This window comes from Camarhynchus parvulus, chromosome 4 (assembly GCF_901933205.1).
Source record: "Camarhynchus parvulus chromosome 4, STF_HiC, whole genome shotgun sequence".
NCBI classification, from domain to species: domain Eukaryota; kingdom Metazoa; phylum Chordata; class Aves; order Passeriformes; family Thraupidae; genus Camarhynchus; species Camarhynchus parvulus.
Genome location: NC_044574.1, coordinates 53729359 through 53750212, shown reverse-complemented (window position 1 = coordinate 53750212; position 20854 = coordinate 53729359). Strand labels below are relative to the sequence as shown.

The window sequence follows — 20854 nt, the reverse complement described above, 5'->3', positions numbered from 1 at the left end:
GGACGCACCGACACCGCACCGTGGGGCGCGCGCGCCTGACGTCACGGAAGCGCGCGGGCGCCTGGCGGGAGACGCGAGCGTGACGTCACGGGCCGCGCAGCCGCCGTGCCGCCGCCGCTGGCCCGCGCTGCCCCGCGCTCCGTCTCGCCGCTCTCGCCCCGCTCGCCCCTCGCTCGGCCGCCGCCCCGCCAGCCGCCACCATGTACGACGCGGACGAAGGTGAGAGGTTTTCCTTTTGTTTATCTTCGCCTTCTCCTGCCGCCCGTCCCGGCCAAGAGTGCCGCTGGGGCCTGTGGGAGCCGGGAGATGGGGGGGATGCGGCGGCCTCTCCCGGCGTACCGGAGGGACTCTGAGCCGGTCCCACCACGGCGGTGGTGGCAGCCCAACTCACACGTTGTGCTTCCCCACAGATATGCAATATGATGAAGACGATGATGAAATCACGCCTGACCTGTGGCAGGAGGCCTGCTGGATTGTTATCAGGTGAGCTGCTGGACGGGCTGTCCTTGTCCCTTCAACGCGGGTGCTCTCGGCCTGTCAGGTGCTATCCAGCTTGTGCTGGGAGCTGCAGGCTTGGTCACTCTAAACCATGTGCTGTGGCACCTTCAGGGCTTTTGGCAGAAACAAAGGGTTGTGGGCACGGATTAAGAAGCTCTGCTGACCCCTGCATGCGCTTTTTTCAGTGAAGGAAGGGATGGTTTTGGTTCCATATCTAGCACGTGGTTTTGTCCACTAATCTCACTGCTGATGCTGGCATTAGGAAATCAGTACTTGGGTATTTTCACCATTTTGGTGGTGGTGGTGGTGATTTTTTCTAGCAAAATATGAGCATCCAGGACCTGTGTGGCTGGAGCAGAGGGGATCCAAGCTAAAAGTTCTCAGTACTATTACTTGGACTTGGGGCCATGCTCCTAGTGTACTACAGCTTGGAAATTTAGTTAAGCAAAGTAATTTACAGGTGTTATTGAAAGCTTGAGCTGGAGCCACTTTCAGCAAGTTTGTCATCACATTTCTCTTCCAATTTAAGGGTAATTTGAGGCACTCACTGTGCCTGCAGTTGTGGCTCAGCCAAGAGGTGGCAGCAAGTCTGTCGCTCCAAAGTGTGTCTTCAGGCAGGAGGGAATCATTAAACATTTGTGAGGAGCATCTCTGTTTGAAACCCGTGCCTTGGGTTAAGTGAATGTGTTTGATTCTGCACTATATCATGACTTGTGGAGTTTTGGTAATAACTATATCTTAAGTTTGTTGGTGTGTGAAGTACATTAATTAAATTAAGATTTCTTATTAACCTGCTCCTTTTTTTTTAGCTCCTATTTTGATGAAAAGGGTTTAGTCAGGCAACAGTTGGATTCCTTTGATGAGTTTATTCAGATGTCTGTGCAGAGAATTGTTGAAGATGCTCCACCAATTGATTTGCAAGCTGAAGCCCAGCATGCCTCAGGAGAAGTGGAAGAGCCAGTAAGTGGAGAACCTTGCCAGATTATGTGTTTTTACAATTCAAAGTCATTCTTCATTTGTTTTATTCAACCCCTGTCCTGCTGTTTGACTTGAGAAGTGACCAAGAACAAGTGTCTGCTGCAGCTCATATTGTCAGTTCCTCTGCAAAACTGCATGGACAGAGATTCAGTAGAGCAGGTCAGGTAGCCAAGAGCAAGCTGTGTTTCAGAGAGATTTTGGTTTTTCAGCAGCTTTATCATGGCAAGGGTAATGGCTGAAAACTTCTCTCTTAGCTTTGACTCGAGTTAGGCTCAAGTTAGGTCCAGGTTTTCAAAGGGTGCTGTTGTTCATGTTCTTCCCTTGGCACCATGTTCCTAAGAGGACAGATTGTCTCAATTCTGCACCCCATGATGGCTCCTCTACAGTGAGTGTGCACTTTCTGCAGTGGCTCTGGTGCTTTCACCTGTGTCCCTTGTGTAGTTTCATCCCTGTTCCATAAGTGCAAATGGTGATGAGCCATTGCTTGCTGTCAGTCACTACCTTGCTGTTTTCCTCTACGGATTTAAAGGAACTTTAGGACACCAGAGCATTGAATTTGTTACATGGTTTTTCTGTTCCTTTGCATTTTTTGCAGGCATAAACTACCCTGTAGAGAATAACTGAGATGTCTTTTGGTTTCTTTGATAGGCAAACAGTTCATAAACATTTAGCCCACTAATTCTTAATATTTTCTCTGTTATTCTGTGTATATTATGGCAGAATTCCCTATTTGTGCTGTTCTGCAGCTGATGTTTGTCCTGTGCCTGGTCACTGTTCAGATCACAAGCATGGTTTGTGCTGGGCTTCTTTTTGCATAAAAGCTATTATTTTACTTTTTCAAATCACAGAGGTTAGTGTCTTATTTATTAAATGCAGGTTTTTAGGAATAGGTATAGAGATGAGAAAAAGAAGACTTGCTTTTACCTTCAGAGTCACTTGCAAGCAATCTCACCACATTTGAGGATGCTGGACTAATTTAAGGAAAATGTGTGTATTGGGAAAATCTTGATTTTTTTTTTGTTTCTGTCTCCCTCTGCTTCTCAGTCTCAAATTTTGAAGGCAGTTTAGAGCACATGAGAGGGTTTAGGAGCCATGCTCAGAGGTAAGAATGATGGTAAATGAATTCTCCTTAAGACAGCTTTCATGAGAACTTGGGAAACAGCACTATATGCGGCTGTTGCTGCAAATCCAGGAAAAGGTGTTTCTTCACATAAAGACTGAGATTTTTTTTGACCTACAAAACATTTGCCAACAAGGGTCTGCCACCTCCTGTTGTAAGAAGCTTTTGTGCATTTTAAAAATCAGATCATTTTCCAAAAGCTCAAGTCTTACTTTGTTTACTTGTCCTGTAGAATCTTCCTAGGAATGGTGTTACCCAACTTGCCGTGTTTTTATTTATTGGTAGTGGCTGTTCTTCTGCAGTAACAGTTCTGGTTGCTAATAGGAGAGATGTTTCTTTCATTACAAGTAAATGTATTCTTTCTTGTTTTCCAGCCCCGGTATCTGTTGAAGTTTGAACAAATCTATCTCTCCAAGCCTACACATTGGGAAAGAGATGGAGCACCCTCACCTATGATGCCAAATGAAGCCAGGCTGAGAAACCTCACGTAAGGGCCAACTCTGTGGTGGATAAGCACAAGGAAGAACTGCCTCTGCCCTATTGTTTCATAGCCTTCTGCATAATAATTGCTGCTTTGTTTAAGTTGCATGTCTAGTTGTTAAATGCAGATGGTAATTTGGTAATAATGCTTAATACACCAGTGAGTGCATTACTCAGGGTTGTACAGAAAGGTAGCAACTGACAGGTGACACAGTGCTGTTTTTATTCTGTAGGTATTCTGCCCCCTTGTATGTGGATATAACTAAAACAGTTATTAAAGAAGGGGAGGACCAATTGCAGACCCAGCATCAGAAAACCTTTATAGGAAAAATTCCTATCATGCTGCGTTCCACGTACTGTTTGCTGAATGGCTTAACTGACCGTGACCTTTGTGAGCTGAACGAGTGCCCACTTGATCCTGGTGGCTACTTCATCATCAATGGCTCAGAAAAGGTAAGGGATGTACCTTGCACAGCCATCTGTACAGACACTGGAAGTTCTGCCACTTGTTCCCATATGTTTTGCCAGGAGCATAAACACTCTTATTCCAGTGTACCAGAGATACTGTGGGAGCTCCTGATCTTGCAGAAAGATGGGCCTTTAGTCATCTGTTAGGGCTTTCTCAAGCCACCTTTTCTTCTTTGAGGCACATTTCCCATCTTCAGTTCTTCCCTTCTTTGGTTTTGTGAGCTGCTTTGCCTTTTGTGAACTGTTTGCCACTAAGTGCTCTAGATATTTTTATTTGCTTTTCCAGTATTGCAGAGCAGCATACATTCTGAAATGAGGCAATTCCTCACTTGGAGTGTCCTCCAGCTTGTTCACAGCTGTGTTTTTGGTGCATTTTGCTGTATTTTTGCTGATGATTTTGCTGTGTTTTTGATGTATTTGGTTTTAAGAAGTTCTTGCCTCCATTGCTGTGGAAGCAGCTTCAGAAAATCATTTCCACACTCTATTAGTGCCTCACCTGTGAAACTGACAGTATTTTCTAGCTGATAACCCAGGCAAACACAGCAAAATAATTAGAATTTTATATTTCTTCTTGGGGAAAAGAGTTCTGGCTTTGATTGTTGAGCTGGCATTTGAATTTGCCTGTGTAGTGCATTGGCCTTGGAAAAACAGATAGATAGATGCTTTCTTTGTCAGTGAGCAAAATGTCTCAGCACAGCCAGCATGTGTGATAAGTAATAAAAAGACAACAGAGTTCCCTGAGTCTCTTGTTTGGACTAGTTCATCTTAACTAGCTTATATTTTGTTTAAATCTGTGTTTTTAAAATACAGTTGACTTCATGCTGTGCAGTGCTCTTAAAGTTGAGGCACCTGAAGGAATAGTAGAAACAGTGTGAGTGTTGCTTTCAGTATTCTCTTTTGTCAGTTATTTACTGGTGCTCTTGTTTCTCGCACAGGTTCTGATTGCTCAGGAGAAGATGGCTACAAACACAGTCTATGTGTTTGCAAAGAAAGATTCAAAATATGCCTACACAGGAGAGTGTAGGTCTTGTCTGGAAAATTCCTCTCGACCAACAAGTACTATATGGGTCAGCATGCTGGCCAGAGGTGGACAGGTATGGCTAGGCAGTAACAACCCCAGAGATTGATTTAGGAGTTTTGTTACTGTCCTGTCTCTTTGTGTCATTTGCTTTTGGGATTTTAAGAAGAAATTTCTCTGATGCTAAGTTGTAAAGAAGATATTGTTTGTCATATGTTATGCTTGTCTCTATGATAAATAATTTGAGGATTGAAATGAAGAATCAGTTTGTGGCAGGCTTTAGGGCAAGGCTAAAAAATATTTTTAAATTACTATACATGAGTTTTGAGAAAATTCAGACAAGCTGTGTCCTGTTTTTTCATGAAGAATAAGAGCAGGGACCCTCTCTTTGCTGATGGTCAAGCTAGTGTTGAGATGCATTTTGCAGACCACATATTAATTCATATTTAATATTTAATTGTGCCATCTGTGAGGGGAAATAAGTGCTGCTTGTAACTTCAAAAGGTGACAGAACTCATTTAGTATTGCACTGATGTTTTGAAGTTTTCCAAGAGCAACGTAAATAGAAGCTTTACAGTATTCTCCCTCCTGATGTCTGGGGCACTCCTGATTTCTTCTGCATCCCACAGCATTTCCTTCTGGCAAAAGGGAGCAGCTACTTGATAAATCACTTGCACAGTGGGTTAGAAAAGCTGTTTAACCCTGACAGAAGGAACACTGAAGGTAGATAAGATTGCTCTTGGCAGTGAGGGAGAGAATTGATGCATATGGGTGAATGAGTAGTATTTATATTCCTTTGTGTCAGCACAAACCTTACAAGTTTTCACAGGCTTCTAAAGCTTGAAGTGTTTTTAAAATAAAAACTCATTGCTGGAGTAAGGCTGCAGAGTAGCTCTTTATTTGGCCTGCTGAGAAGCCGTGTTTTCCTGTGGTGCTTGAATAAATATTCTTGTGTTGTATCATCCAAATCCAGAGAGAGACTTTTACTTAAAGACAGGATGATTTTAGAGACTTTCACTGAAAGGCAGGATGATTTAAGCCTCAGCCCTGCTCTCCCCATCTTTGCAGGGTGCAAAGAAGAGTGCCATCGGTCAGCGCATTGTAGCCACTCTGCCATATATCAAACAAGAGGTGCCCATCATCATTGTCTTCCGTGCACTCGGCTTTGTGTCCGACAGGGACATTCTAGAGCACATCATCTATGATTTTGAAGACCCAGAAATGATGGAAATGGTAATATATATGAAATTATTTCCTGTTCTGATGTTTGGTGGTGTGGCGGTATAGGCAGTCATCACTTGAAGCGTTGCTCATTTTCCTGTTGTAATTTATTTATTATTTTTGGGGGTTCTGTATTAGAGATGTTGAAAGTTTTCTGCCTGAATCTATTCTAATGAGTACATTAAGGAGACAGAGCACAGTGGAAATTTTTAAGAGTTAATATGTATTTGGAGAGAGTTAGGGTCTTCTGCTATTGTTGACTTTAATTGTAAAATCTTGATTATGCCTGAAACAGCATCAGACCTAGAATGAACTTGAATGAGGACTATTTTCTGAAGTTTAAACTATTTTTTGTGTTCTTCCTGCACGCTTCCTTGCTGTTTTCCAGTGCCAGAAAGACCTGGATCAATAATTAGCAGATCCTGAAAAAAAATCATTAACAAACTACTCTGTAGTTTCCTTCAGCCCCACCAAGCACTAGTTGCTACAGGATTTTTGCTGTATTTTTCTGCTTTAGGTCAAACCATCTCTGGATGAAGCATTTGTCATTCAGGAGCAAAATGTTGCCCTAAACTTCATTGGCTCAAGAGGTGCCAAGCCAGGTGTCACCAAAGAAAAGAGAATCAAGTATGCCAAAGAAGTCTTGCAGAAAGAAATGCTCCCACATGTTGGTGTCAGTGACTTCTGTGAAACCAAAAAGGCCTATTTTCTAGGGTATGTCAGAATTCTGTCTCACAGCTGCAAATGGATACATTTTACTCATGTATATGATTGGAAGAATGCCTTGAATGGAAGTTTGTTTTAACCTCAGTCTTCTGGGTACTTTGTGATAAACCTTGGGGCACTGGTATATTTTTCAGGCTGAGAAAATGCAAATTTTGATAAACTAGGGAAAAGATGAGCCTCAAACACATTTTGGATCTTAAGTTAAATATGATAATAGTGCTAAATGACTTCTTGATATCCAGTTGCATGGATAGCATCTAGAAATTGATAAGTAAGATTTAGGTAAGTACTGATAAGCTGACTGTAATGTAAAGCACTCTTTAAAACCAGTAGCACATTGTTTTGATCACTGTTTACTGGTATGCAGATGAACTGTAGCATCAGGAGACTTATGATTTTATACCTGATTGCATGTGCTTAAACAGAGCCCATATTACAGTACAGGGCAGATATTTAGCAGAAAAGGCATGACTGTCGTGATGTAAATATTTTCTTCTCCCTGTCCTTAGCCTGAACTTTCTGTGGGTCATCCACCTCTAAGGATGTGCTGAAGAGGTTTATTTTAGGGCAGTGGTATGCTAAAGATCTAGAATGGACAGCTTTTAGGAAAGAGTTCACTGACTTATCTATGAAAACATGTAATCTTTGTTGTGAATGCCTGCTGTCAGTTTAAAACATCAACTGTCTTATTTGCTTAGGTATATGGTTCATAGACTGTTGCTGGCAGCACTGGGAAGAAGAGAGCTGGATGACAGAGATCATTATGGCAACAAAAGACTGGATCTTGCTGGGCCACTCTTGGCTTTCCTGTTCAGAGGGTAACTATCACATGCACGTTTTATTTCATGGTAGAGGCGTTGCCAACTCTGTGCTTCCAAGTCAGACTAATTCTGTTGTGTCAGAGAGCCAGTCTTGGACAACACAGCTTCTGTCTAATTATGACTTTTTCATGGAGTGATTAAGTTTGCTATAACAGTAGGTGGCCAGCATTGACTTGTTTTGAAGCATATTTTGTGCAGGTTTACAAACAGTTGCATTTGCTTTATTCCCCTCTGCCCCATCATCCTGGTTACAAATTCAAATTGCTTCTTTTCAGGAGGCCAGTGACATTTTTGTCAAATAGCCCAAAGTAGGCTGAATTGCACATGCACTATTTAATGAGATTTCTCGGTGTCTTTCTTCTACAGAATGTTCAAGAATTTGCTGAAGGAAGTGAGAATATATGCACAGAAGTTCATTGACAGAGGAAAAGATTTCAATTTGGAGTTGGCAATTAAAACAAGAATTATTTCAGATGGTTTGAAATATTCATTGGCAACTGGAAACTGGGGTGACCAGAAGAAAGCTCATCAGGCCAGAGCAGGAGTATCTCAGGTACAGTAAGAGCTTTGTCAGGTTTACAGTTCTTATGGTAAAACTGTTCTCATGGAACAGTATAACATTGCTTAGCAGCCATGCATGTTTTATGTTAAACAGAATTATCTTAAAAGGAAATTTCCTTAGGTGACACAGATGAAGATCCAAACAGTTGGAGCTTCATGGGTCTTTGATTTAGGGGTTTTTTTGGTGATGGTTTGCTTGCTTTGGCTGTTGCACTTACTGCTAAGCAGTTGGTGTAACTCCTGTAAAGATTTTTTTGTTTGATCATACAATTTTGTGTAAATTCTTAGTCCCAGGGAGTCATCCAGGAGGATGGATTTCTTTCCTTTAATTACTTCCACTGCTTGTCAGGCAGTTAAAAAAACTTGAGTGACACCTTATAATATAAAAGTTTTGTATTCCATGGCAAATGATGGGGAGCACTGACTTTATCAGCCCAGGGTCTTGCTGTGGTAACTGCTCTGAGAACTTCTGCCACTGAAACACTAGTTGGGAGTTTGAGATTCTAGGGGTAGTGTGAGGTTAGTGCAGGTGAGCTAAAAAGTGTAGCTGACAAAAATCAAAGCTGTTTTAGTTCTTTTTAAGCACATCATCTCTAGAGGGCGTTGATCCTTTGTACTAGTGTGCCATGATGCCTGTCAGCAACACACTTAAGAAGCTTTGACTGACTGAACTCCCTCCAATGCGCAGGTGTTGAACCGCCTGACTTTTGCATCCACCCTTTCCCACCTGAGACGCCTGAATTCTCCGATTGGGAGAGATGGAAAACTGGCCAAGCCCCGGCAGCTGCACAACACCCTGTGGGGAATGGTTTGCCCTGCTGAGACCCCTGAGGTAATGAAAGCAGGGTTTGTGTACTAACTGCCCCTCCCTCACAGTCATTTTGTAGCCATGGCTCTTGCGGTGATCCCGTGCACTTTTTTTAATAATGCTGACACAAATATTTAGCTTTATAGCTAACTTGGTGGTTGGAAGCATGTTTTGTGTCTGGGTCCTTGAGGAGTTAAGTTGAAATTCTTGAACCTTCTTGATTTGAAAATGCAACTTTGTGTTTCTGCTAGGGTCATGCAGTAGGACTTGTGAAGAACTTAGCCCTGATGGCTTACATTTCTGTGGGGTCACAGCCATCCCCAATTCTGGAGTTCTTGGAAGAGTGGAGTATGGAAAACCTAGAAGAAATATCTCCAGCAGCAATAGCTGAGTACGTAATAAAACCCTTCAAACAAACTTAAGCTTTATCCTGCACAACACTTCAGGGATTTGAGGGTTATTTGGTGGGGTGGGATATTTTTAGTTATTATTTGTGTTTCCCCTTCTAGTGCTACCAAGATATTTGTTAATGGCTGCTGGGTAGGAATACACAAAGATCCAGAGCAGCTGATGAATACCCTAAGGAAGCTTCGTCGTCAGATGGACATCATTGTGTCAGAGGTATAAATCTTTCCATCTAGAGTTTGGGTGTCCTTTTGGGCAAGAGAGGATAATGCCTTGATACTACTTTGCAAGTTTCAAGTAGCATTATTTGCAAGTCTCTTTCTGAATATACTTCCTGTTGCATTTGTTTTGTGGTGTTTTTTGGGGAGGTTTTTGTATTTGGTGCATTTTATTTTTTTTTTATTATATGCTTGATTATGTATGGTTTGTTGCTTGGTTGTGGGGTTGGTCTTTAAAGGAGGGTTGTTTGTTTTTAAAGAGGATCCCATTGAAAGACAAAACAGTTGAAAATCATCTTCTCAAACATTCATGTTTTAAGAGTGTTACTCTTTGTTCTGTACTTCTGATAGTGCTTGGAAAGTCTTTGCTTTAGGGGATTTGGTTATCCTGTTTTGTGTTCTGTAGTTCTGATTGCAGGCTGAGACTTTGTGCTAATGGGGTGCTGCTGTCTTGCCCAGGTCTCAATGATCAGAGATATTCGTGAGCGAGAAATCCGCATCTACACTGATGCAGGCAGAATTTGTCGGCCCCTTTTGATTGTGGAGAAACAGAAGTTGCTGCTGAAGAAAAGGCACATTGACCAATTGAAGGAACGAGAGTATAACAATTACAGGTGAGGGACATTCCTGAAATTCAACTGAAGGTGTCATTTTCTATCTTGGAAGGTGCATGTTTCCTTACTTTGGAGAGAGGAATGTTTATGGCTTTGAGCAGCACAAAGATGCTTTCTCTGCCTGGTAGTTTAATCAGTTTTTTTAATCACATTGATGCAGTGGTAGTAGTAATAAGCCAGGGAAGTCCTTGTTCCTGTCACTGCTGAAGAGACCCATTTTAGGTGTTAATTGAATTATTGGTTGTTCAGTTGGCAGGATCTCGTGGCCAGCGGTGTAGTAGAGTACATTGACACCCTGGAAGAAGAGACTGTGATGCTGGCAATGACTCCAGATGACTTGCAAGAGAAAGGTGTGGCATATTGTTCAACATACACACACTGTGAGATTCACCCATCCATGATCCTGGGAGTGTGTGCATCTATCATCCCTTTCCCTGATCACAACCAGGTCAGTGCCCCTCTGCTGACATCCTGCTTTTAAAGCTGCTAGAAAACCCACAGGGTGTGTGTGTGTGTAAGGAGCTTTATGTCCATAATTATTGGTCTTCCCTTTGTCTGTCTAGTCTCCCAGGAACACATACCAGTCTGCTATGGGTAAGCAGGCTATGGGAGTCTACATCACCAACTTCCATGTCCGTATGGATACACTGGCACACGTGCTGTATTATCCCCAGAAGCCCCTGGTAACAACACGCTCCATGGAGTACTTGAGGTTCAGGGAGCTGCCAGCAGGTGTGTTGTCAGTTCATGTTCATGGGACAAAAATACTGCTCTTCTGCTTTGTTTCAAACACATCACAAATGGTGTGTGTAGAGTACCTGAACACTTAGCACATGTGTGCATTTATAGTTTAAGTGTGAGCTTGTAACTGGACACCTAGACTACAGAAATTTGTTGGTAGTGTTGCAGCTGAAACTGCTTTACCCAAAAATACTGCTAAAATCTAACTGAAAAAATGCATTTTCTGTATTGATGTTTGATAGGTTTTTCACAAGGGGTCACTCTTGACTCTCTTTTCTACCCAGGAGTTGAATTTGCTGATACTGCATGTTTCTGTGTGTGGGATGTAGAGATTTTATCTGAGAAAGGGCAGAACAGCTTGACTGTAGAGAGTACAGCCTACTTTGAGTTAAAATAGTGTCTGTCTAGGCATGTGTGCATTCTTTAAAAATATTTTCTCTGTATATTGTAGGTATCAACTCGATTGTAGCCATTGCATCATACACAGGCTATAACCAGGAAGACTCTGTCATTATGAACCGTTCTGCTGTTGACAGAGGCTTTTTCAGGTAAGACACTTAAAATTTTTTAACTGCTTGGAATTAAAAGAAAAAGCTATATGGAGTTGTCCAGAGGCTTGAGAAAAGTTCATTTTATGCTGGAAGATGCCATTCTCTTAATCTTTCCACTTGAGAAGCATTTACATTTTTATTTTTTTTAATGGGGATGGAGTGAGCAACACAGTGAAAATAGTGAATGTGTATCTTAGCAAAACACCATGAAACCTCACTGCCCACTTTGTCTTCTTGATCTTCCATTTTGATCTTTATTCTGTTTAGGGTCCTTTGTATCACAGTTTAATGAAAAAACATTTGGAGTCTTCCCTGGTGTATTTTCATATAAGTCTTGCCAGTTACCAGAACAATGTTCCAGCATTATAGAATAATCTTGTCTTTATTAGTGAGACAGTTGCTACCAGTTAGGATTGGAATGTTCCTCTCCTTAGAAGGAACTGCTGTTGGCACAGCTGGTGGCTGATGTGACTTCATGCATTATAGTATCTGAAAACACTTTGGTGTGCTGGCAACTGAGGCAGCAAACAAAAACCCTTAAAGCACCAGAAAGAACCTTATATTAAATTGAAAGTTTTTCACTGCAGCTCAGTTGTACTGAGTGTGGCACTGCAAGCTAGCGATAGAAGCCTAAAAAAGTTTGCAAAATTGCATGCATAAGGAGGAAAGAAATATGGGAATGATATGCTGCAGATGTGAATAATCATTAGGAATAATAACTACTTCTGTGGTGCCAAGCAGATAAAAAAATCTTTGCAGTTCATCAAAAGTACTTTGGCAGTATCTGCAGAGTGACCATCATAATGCCCTCTGAAAATTTTCTGTGTGGTGGGTTGTTTCTTTGTTTTTGTTTTCCCCTCCTCAGTGAAGGTCAGATTAACAGGAAATCAGAGGATGTACGGCATGCATTCATTATTTGCATTTGGTTGTCATTAGTAACAGCAGCTCTAATATGTGAAAATGAGATATGGGGGGAAATGATGCTGGCTTCACTGGAGAAGACTTTATAACTTCATTTCAGGTCTGTGTTCTATCGCTCATACAAAGAGCAGGAGTCTAAGAAAGGGTATGACCAAGAGGAAGTTTTTGAGAAGCCTACACGTGAAACTTGCCAAGGTAAGATAAAGGAGTGGTTTTAAAGTAAGGTTTTGTAGGCAAGGTAGTGTTGAAATGATTCAGCCTTCATTTTGGGATATATTAATACAGACATTTCTGTATTTTATAGAAATTACTGTATCAGTTGAGATATTTACATTAGATGTTTTAGCAGTTGTCTGGAGCTGCAAGCAGACTTGTTGAATTACTGCAGAACATCAAGTGTCAGTATGTTGAAAAATTTGGGAATCTACTTTTTCCTTCTTCCCCCCAAGGCATGAGACACGCAATCTATGACAAACTTGATGATGATGGTTTGATAGCCCCTGGGGTACGTGTGTCTGGGGATGATGTCATCATTGGCAAAACAGTCACACTGCCAGAAAACGAAGATGAGCTGGAAAGCACCAACAGGCGCTTCACCAAGAGAGACTGCAGCACCTTCCTGCGGACCAGTGAGACTGGGATTGTAGATCAGGTCATGGTGACCCTGAACCAGGAAGGATACAAGTTCTGCAAGATCAGAGTGAGCACTGACGTTTGTGCTTTCTGCTTTAATCATCTTTGGTCCGTATTTAAGTTACCAATTGCATGTTTTCCTGTGGCTCACAGGTACGTTCTGTAAGAATTCCACAAATTGGAGATAAATTCGCTAGCAGACATGGTCAGAAAGGAACCTGTGGGATCCAGTACAGGCAAGAGGTAGTAATTTATTTTTTCTTCTTCTTCTGGAGATTTTACCTGTGCTTATCTTAGTGTTCTGTCTTAAGTGAATTGTCTGTGGACTATCTACTCAGATGCAATATTGACTTAAATTTAGCTAAAATATTTTTAGAAGGAGACACAGCTGCTTTTTACGTATTTCAATGTCCTTTAAATTCTTTAAAAGACTTAATATGGATCCAGGCACATACTTTTCCTAAACATGATGTCCTGTGAGGAACTGACTGTGTGTTTCTCTGCTCTAGGATATGCCCTTCACGTGTGAAGGCATCACACCTGATATCATTATCAACCCCCACGCCATCCCTTCCCGTATGACCATTGGTCACTTGATTGAGTGTCTTCAGGGCAAGGTAAGAGCAGTCTTCTATAGTGCATGTCTCAGCAATAGGAATTAAAATTTGGTGGGGACTGTTGTATGCTTTGAGGGTTTTTTTATTTTGGTTTGTTTGTTTTTTTTTTTTTGGGTTTTTTTGTAAAGATAAACACTATCTATTAGGTGTTAATTCACTTAAAAATGATTGTTCTCCAGTTATTTGATAGCAAAAGGAAGGAGGTTTCTTAGGGAAGATGTAGTCCTGTAAATTTTATCCAGAAGGTCAGATCCTACCTACAGTGTGCTCTCTCATCTGTTGCTTTTGTTCCAGACATTTTCCCCTGACCTAGAATAAGGAGAGGCAAAATTGTTTATAGTGTGTATTTTTTAAAATATGTGGCAGATAAACACAGCGAGATAGGGTACTACCATTGGCATGGAATCTCAAATTCCAGTATTAAGAGTTACAACTGTTTGAAACAGCTAAATATGGTCTAACCAGTCCTTCAGAAACCTGACAAACTCTTCCAAATCTCTTCTCTGTAGGTGTCTGCAAACAAGGGAGAAATTGGTGATGCTACACCTTTTAACGACGCTGTCAACGTGCAAAAGATTTCCAACCTTTTATCAGATTATGGCTATCATCTAAGAGGAAATGAGGTATAATCAAAGTATCAATCCACTGTAGTTTTTTTAATACACCTTTGATGGGTAGTAAGGCTTACAATTGCATTGACTTCTTCAGGTCCTTTACAATGGCTTCACTGGTCGAAAAATCACATCCCAGATCTTCATTGGGCCTACCTATTACCAGCGCTTGAAGCACATGGTGGATGACAAAATCCATTCCCGTGCACGAGGGCCAATCCAGATCCTTAACAGACAGCCCATGGAAGGCAGATCACGGTAAGGATCCCTGCTAGTTTCTTTGTGGGGTTTTGTTTTTCTGTCCAGCTTTTAGCCCTGCAAAGCTCCAGCTTTGCAGCTTAATTAGCTCACCCCAAATAGCCACCCATTTTTGCATGTGTTTGGCTTAAGATCTTGTATTGGGTGCAGGTGCCAAGGTTTTGGTAGCAGGAGGTACTGCTGGGGTGGCCTCTCTGAGAAAGGACCAGGGCTTGTCCCATGCTGGACACAGCTACTTAGAGCTGGCCCTGGCAGCCCCACTGCTGGCCAGAGCTGAGCCCAGCAGTGGTGCTGGTAGCACCTCTGTGAGAAAATATTTAAGAAAGGGTAAAAAATGCTGTGCAGCAACTGTGAGAGAGGAGTGAGGAAATGCAACAGGAACTGACCTGCAGCCTGTGGAAAGCCCACGCTGGAGCAGGCTCCTGGTAGGAGGTATGATCTGTGGGAGACCCCTGCTGCTGCAGTCTGTTCCTGAAGGATTCTACCCTGTGGGAAGGGCCCATGCTGGAACAGTTTGTGAAGGACTATCCCATGGAAGGGGCCACATGCTGGAGCAGGAAAAAATTGTCAGGAGAAGGGAGCAGCCAAGAGCAGCTGTGATGCACTGACTGCAGTCACCATTCTCCTGGTCATCACAGGGAAGGGAGGAAGGAGTTGGGAATGAAGGAGTGAAGTAACCTGGGAAGAAGGTTGGGGAGGTGAACATTTTAGTTTTGTTTCTCATCATCCTACTCCATTTTAATGGGTGATAATCTCATTTTCCCCATGCTGAGTCTGTTTTGTCTGTGGTGGTAATTGATAAGCAATCTCCCTGGTTTTATCTCCACTCATGAGCTTTTCCATCTTATTTTCTCCCTGTGTCCTGTTGACGTGGTGGGGACCAGAAGGCTGTTTGGTGGACATCTGGCAGACAGCCAAGGTTAAACACACCACAGATAAACAGAGGATGATTTAATAGTACACTTCATTTTGCTGTATGGTTGTGCTGTGGCTGTCAGACACCAGCTGTAGAAATACTCATCAGCAGCTATTAATTACTGTTTTCACAGTTTTATTCTGTGGTGTTAGAGGAAAATTAATGCACAGCTTTCCTCCTGCCTTGCAATGCAGATACTTGTTCCAACAACAAGAACTGATTCTTTTGCCAGTGAACTCAAAAGTTGAGGGTTTTTTCTCTTCCTTTTAGTGATGGTGGCCTTCGCTTTGGAGAAATGGAACGAGATTGCCAGATTGCTCATGGAGCAGCCCAGTTCTTGAGAGAAAGATTGTTTGAAGCTTCAGACCCCTACCAGGTCCACGTGTGCAACCTCTGTGGAATCATGGCCATTGCAAACACGAGGACTCACACCTACGAATGCCGTGGGTGCCGCAATAAAACTCAGGTGCGTGTGCTTCTCATCAGCCATTGTTCCTCCTTGTGGGCAGCAGGAAATGCCACTTGAGTGAAGCAGGAGGATAGGGAGTAAATATTTAAAGAAGCACCAGAACAATTGCTATTTTAGTTTCATAACTGTTTTAAGTGTTTATAGCATTGTAGTCAATTTGGATGCATCCTTATTAATTTTAGAGTGTTGGCTTGTCGTTTGGCAGGAAATGCTGCTCAGTGCAGAGTTTTCAGAGACTTTAAATGCTTGAGAGCTTGTTTTTAGAACTAAAACTCAGAATCACAGGAATTTAGAGGCATCGCCCTTGTGACTATCCCATGAAGATATTTATGCTTGCAGAGCTGGGTCCCCACGGGAGGTCTTTTGTGCTGCACTTTGGTGGGTTTTTTTAGTTTAATAAAAGCTCTGCAGTGCATGCTTGGTTACAGGAGTGTGTCAAGGGACAGCGGTAGCAGGGATAAAAATAGTAGCCTTGAACAGGCTTGTTTTTGTGCCAAGGACTGACTGCTGCAACTGAACAATGGCACTGGGGTTACAGAGTGATGAGTGCTGGAAACCTTACCTGCATTTATGCACCTCAGGCACACTCTGCTGTGCACGTGTTCTGTTAAATGGTTCTTGTTTAGGATCAGATCCCTTGGCTGCATTTTTACATTAAAATGTGTTCTGGAGAGCTGCTGTGTAGCCCCTACAGACAGTCTCAGCTTCCTTCTTGATTTGGTACTGTCTGTGAGCAATTCTCCTTAAATGCTTTTATGCATAACTTCAGATTTGCTTTTAAGCCAAAAATTCAAGGAAGTTATTTGTGTAGAGTATGGGGAAGTTGATGCTTTATGAGTGTTTATCACAAGACTTTTGCAATCTCTTTCCAGATATCTTTGGTTCGAATGCCCTACGCCTGCAAGCTCCTCTTCCAGGAACTGATGTCCATGAGTATTGCACCTCGTATGATGAGTGTTTAGCCTTAAAAGGGCTTTTTTTAATTATGTGGCTCAAGTGAAGTGCTCAGGTTTTGTTTCATTTTGTACACGTTGCATTCAGAATTACAGTTTCACTCATCTGCTGTGTGCTGTTCAAAAGTATGTTTATTTCCTGTAAATAGAATTAAAATTTGTAATCGAGCTTGTGAATCTATTTGTGTATCTGTGAAAGAAGTGTGCAAGCAAATTAGGACTCAAAGAAAAAGGGAGTTAAGAGGGACTGATTAGTCAGCTAGAAAAAGCCAGAGCTTGCAGCTTTCCAAAATACTAATTTAAAACTGTGCATAAGTGAAAGTCCTCACATCACAGCTCTGCACCATCATCTGTGGAAAAACAAAAACATGTTACACTCTGTCCTGTTCCAAGGGGGAATATTGCAACTTTGGCAACAGCTTTGGGATCTCTTGGCTGAGGATGAGACCTGACCCCTCCTTCCTTCCTGCCTTCTTTCCTTCCCTCCCTGCTGCAGGGGGGTGATAATAGACACGTTTTTCTGTGCTGAGATCACCTGGACATGGCATACAGACTCTCACAGTATAGCTATGATGTCTGGCAGTTTGTTCCATTAACTTTAGCAATTTCCTTTAAAGTGGCAGTCTGCATTTACTTATCACTTAGCTCCAGATGCCTCAGAGCTTTCCTACAGCTGAAAAGAACCAGCTGTAGCATGTGCTGGGTGTGTGCAAGAAACAAACTGTTCTGGGGTATAAGCTTGCTGTTCATGGCACAACTCAGTAAAACTCAATTTCATTCACATCCATAAATACGATGTTTGAAAAGGGATTAGAGACTACCTTAAAACCATTAGCAAAGTTCCTGTGCATGATATTTGGATTCATTGTAAGCTCTCATTTCAGTGCCAGGGGCCGCTAATGTTCTTCTAAGGGAAGTATTTCAGCTCTTCACAGACATAAGGACACAAAAAGTCAAGACTGTATAGTTTGGATAAAGCTAGCAGGGATTAAAACCAAGGATTACATCCAGTAGGGGATTTGGGCAGCACAGTATTCTCTAGCCAGGTGCTTTATTCCCTGTCCCACTGCCTCTAGCAGGGTTACAGTTACTGTTGTGGCTCTCCAGATTTATTCCTGAGCATATCATGTGGCTGTGGTACTGAGCCATCCTCTGCAGCTGGGGTGAGGTGGCTGGTTTGCCACCAGCTTTGCACACAGCCTAGCAAGCAGGATGTGCTGTGGCAAATCTCCTGAGGTTTCACATCCCAGCAGGCAGAGCACATGGCAGGAACTGGAATGTCTGCTGTGCCAATACTGCTCTCAGGAGAGAGAGGAGCAGGTTTGAAAGTATCCAAACAACACTGAAAGGATGATACAAATGTAGGACTGGAAATCGACTTGAAATTGCTCTATTAAAATCCCAGAAGATGTTTCTTAATGTTCTTTTTGTATTTCCAGTATTTTACAGCACGTGGGGGGGTTATTTAACAATCCCTTGAGAACTCCAGTAGCTAAGATTTCTTGGAATGTTCTGTCAAATGCAAAAAACTGCACGTTAAACTGGTATTTCTAGTGGGGGGGAGGGGTTTTTTTTAAGCATTAAACAGAGATAGTCCTTTTGTATCAAATAACAGTAAACTGTTAGGGGAGAGAGCTGCTGAGTGTTCAGCCACACTTACCAACCTTTGGTCAGGGCTATTTCATGCAGAGTTTCCACAACGTGGATTTTCGCAGAAGCCGTTGCCTCTCCTTTGGCATTTGATGCATGGCACTCATATTCCCCAGCATCCTCTTTGCTCAGAGGAGATATCTGAGGGAAGAAGCACACCCCACTCCCCCAGTGAGCATCTCGGGCACTGGCAGAGGTGATTCTGGTTTTAGGTATCTTACAGAACTTCTTTGTGTCAAACCCTGTCCTCCCCTCTACTCCCCTCTGATTTTGCAAGTGGATGCACACTGCAAAATGCTGCATGCTAGACAGAGGAAGGATGCATGCAAGGTAAGACTGCATGGTAAGACTGGAACCAGCAGCCAGGCTTACCCTTCATCTGTAACTCACACAGATGAAGTTATTTTCCTCCAAATGCCCTGTCTGTTGCCATTTGTCTGCTGTCCTGTTCTCTGTCCGTGAGCAGTTTGCAAACTGCCCTCTGCTGCCTGTGCAGCTCTGTGCTCACACAGAGTACTCACCAGCACCCAGCCAGTCACTTCGTGTTTCTCAGGGCCCCCACGGGTCTGGATGGCCAAGTTCTCCCGGTCCCCAGGCAGAAGCTCCATCCTCTGGACACCATACTGTCCTCGAATTATCTAAACACAGGGGCAGGAATGGGTTGGAACTTAGGGGCTAACTTATGCTGGAACTGCATGCTGAGCCATACCTGCACACAGATCAACATTAGATACACAAGGATGTGTTTTGTGCAGCAGCAGTGTATTTCTAGTGTCAGAGTTTCACTTAGCCCTCTGTGTAGTGCAGCCACACCACCCCAGTGGTGTGGGTTCCCCTCACCTCAGCAACAACAGAGTGGCCCAGTTTTCTGGGATGGATGGTGCTGGGCAATGGGGTATGCCAACATGCCCTGTGCTGATCTGGCCTCATAGAACTTGTGTGTGTTCATGCCTGTTTCTGCTGCAGCAAACCAGACATTCCCTCCTGGTAGGCACAGCATCAATGGGAAAGCAGTACTGCAGTGTTTCCCCAGTGTCTGAGCCCAGAGCCCAGCACGGCACAAGTGGTGCTCAGCCCTTGTTACCATCAGGTCAAGCAGTCTCTCAGCCATGAGGAAGAGGCATGAAAAGCAGAGCAGCACTTTCAGTGAGTGTAAACTCAGCATCTGTTCATAAACAAGCAGAACACACTGCCTGAGTCAGCAAGCCCACACTGCATGCTCACCTGACAGTCTGCTCTTGAACCCCTACGAATAAAGCTTGCTTACAGCAAACTTGGGGTCAATCTAGTTTTTTTCTCCATAGTATCCTTAAGTAGTAATGTTTCAGCTTAATTTTCAGACCTTTCACAAGTGTGCACAAACCTGTGGCACTTGAGGGGGCTGCAGGAGCCATGCAGTGCCTCCCAGCCCTACGGCCAGGATCCTCTCCATCCAACACTGGCCCCCATCCTAAGCCTGATGTTACCAGTGCTGCCAAAATCAACATGCTGCTGGCTACTGGAGCTAAATGACTGCCCCATGAGGTTCCTGTTCCCAACGTGGGCGATGTCTAGCCACCTCAGAGTCACTGCTGCCAGCAGGGTGAAGGCGAAGGCAGGTCAAGGGACATTCCCTACATGCTCCAAATACCAGGCGCTACCAAGAGAAACACGAGTCCTGTCCTGGCTCAGGATCAAGAGTTTATTTGCTAAATAATGTCTAAAAACTAAACAAAACCAGATGTGTGGGGGTGGACAGAACTGCAGAGATGAGAGAACTCATCAAAGAGGTGTGTTTCTACAGAGATCTGCTATGGCCTTTGTGCTTACCAGGCACTTTCAGCCACCTCAGGTTTGCTGTGCTGTAAGAGCTCCCAGCAGGGCCCTTACCTTGTTCCAGATGAGGACAGGGGTTGGGATGCCAATGACTTCACAGCTCAGGTAGATTTGTGCTCCTGTCACGTTCCAGATGTCCTTAGGAGGAGTCACAATGGAGGGTCCTGCAAAAAGGGAGAAAAGCTTTTAAGTCCCAGGTGACTGCAAGCCTGCCTCCATAAAAGCCTTTTAAATGGGAGCCAGTCACGGTTTTGAGGATGAGGTGAAGGTGATCCCTGCTAGGAACGAAGTTCACTGGACTGATCCCACATCACAACACTTCTCTCTCCAAAGTGACACACACACTTATACTATCTAGTCCAATGGGTGCTTGCCCCAGAAGAAAGTGTTGAGCAGTTCAGGTGATGAGTCCTCCTGCTCGCAAGGTTGAGGTTAGAAGTGAAATACCGTTTGTATTCTGTTATCTCACGGGCTGAGCAGAACTGTACCAACTGCTGGCCCTGCTTACCATAAAGTCACCAAGTCAGCTGGCATGGAGGAAAGGACCCCTAGGAGACAGGGTGCATCCCACTCTGTCATGCCACGAAGAGCTTGCCCAACTTTGCAGCATCATTTCTCCCAGCATGATTTCAATGTGGGCTAGCAGAATTCCATGTTGTGCTGTTCCTGTTTTACCTGTGTGCAATGCTCAGCCAAAGAAGGCTGGCTGGATGCTGGCAGAGCTCTCCATGGGCGAGATCTGGGAAGGGAGAAGGTGAATGCAGAGCCCTGTTTTTCTCCAGA

General features: G+C 43.3%; 2 protein-coding genes across 2 annotated transcripts in view; one reads left to right on the top strand and one right to left on the bottom strand.

Annotated features, from left to right (window-relative positions):
- Positions 1-107: 107 nt before the first annotated feature.
- On the top strand, positions 108-16775 carry POLR2B (RNA polymerase II subunit B). The gene is made up of 25 exons (XM_030947154.1): positions 108-219; positions 411-483; positions 1308-1458; positions 2971-3083; positions 3310-3529; positions 4480-4638; positions 5631-5795; positions 6301-6497; positions 7208-7327; positions 7697-7883; positions 8580-8723; positions 8951-9090; positions 9209-9320; positions 9782-9936; positions 10186-10384; positions 10500-10668; positions 11129-11225; positions 12250-12344; positions 12599-12849; positions 12936-13025; positions 13292-13399; positions 13909-14022; positions 14108-14268; positions 15455-15650; positions 16526-16775. The coding sequence occupies exons 1-25, from the start codon at positions 201-203 to the stop codon at positions 16613-16615; spliced, it is 3525 nt and encodes a 1174-aa protein (XP_030803014.1). The 5' UTR covers positions 108-200; the 3' UTR covers positions 16616-16775.
- IGFBP7 (insulin like growth factor binding protein 7) overlaps positions 16719-20854 on the bottom strand; it is a 15247-nt gene continuing 11111 nt past the window's right edge. Inside the window, 4 exon segments of the mRNA XM_030947156.1 lie at positions 16719-16956; positions 18271-18397; positions 18778-18894; positions 20126-20235. Of these exon segments, the coding sequence (XP_030803016.1) occupies positions 16937-16956; positions 18271-18397; positions 18778-18894; positions 20126-20235 (374 nt within the window). The 3' untranslated portion in view covers positions 16719-16936.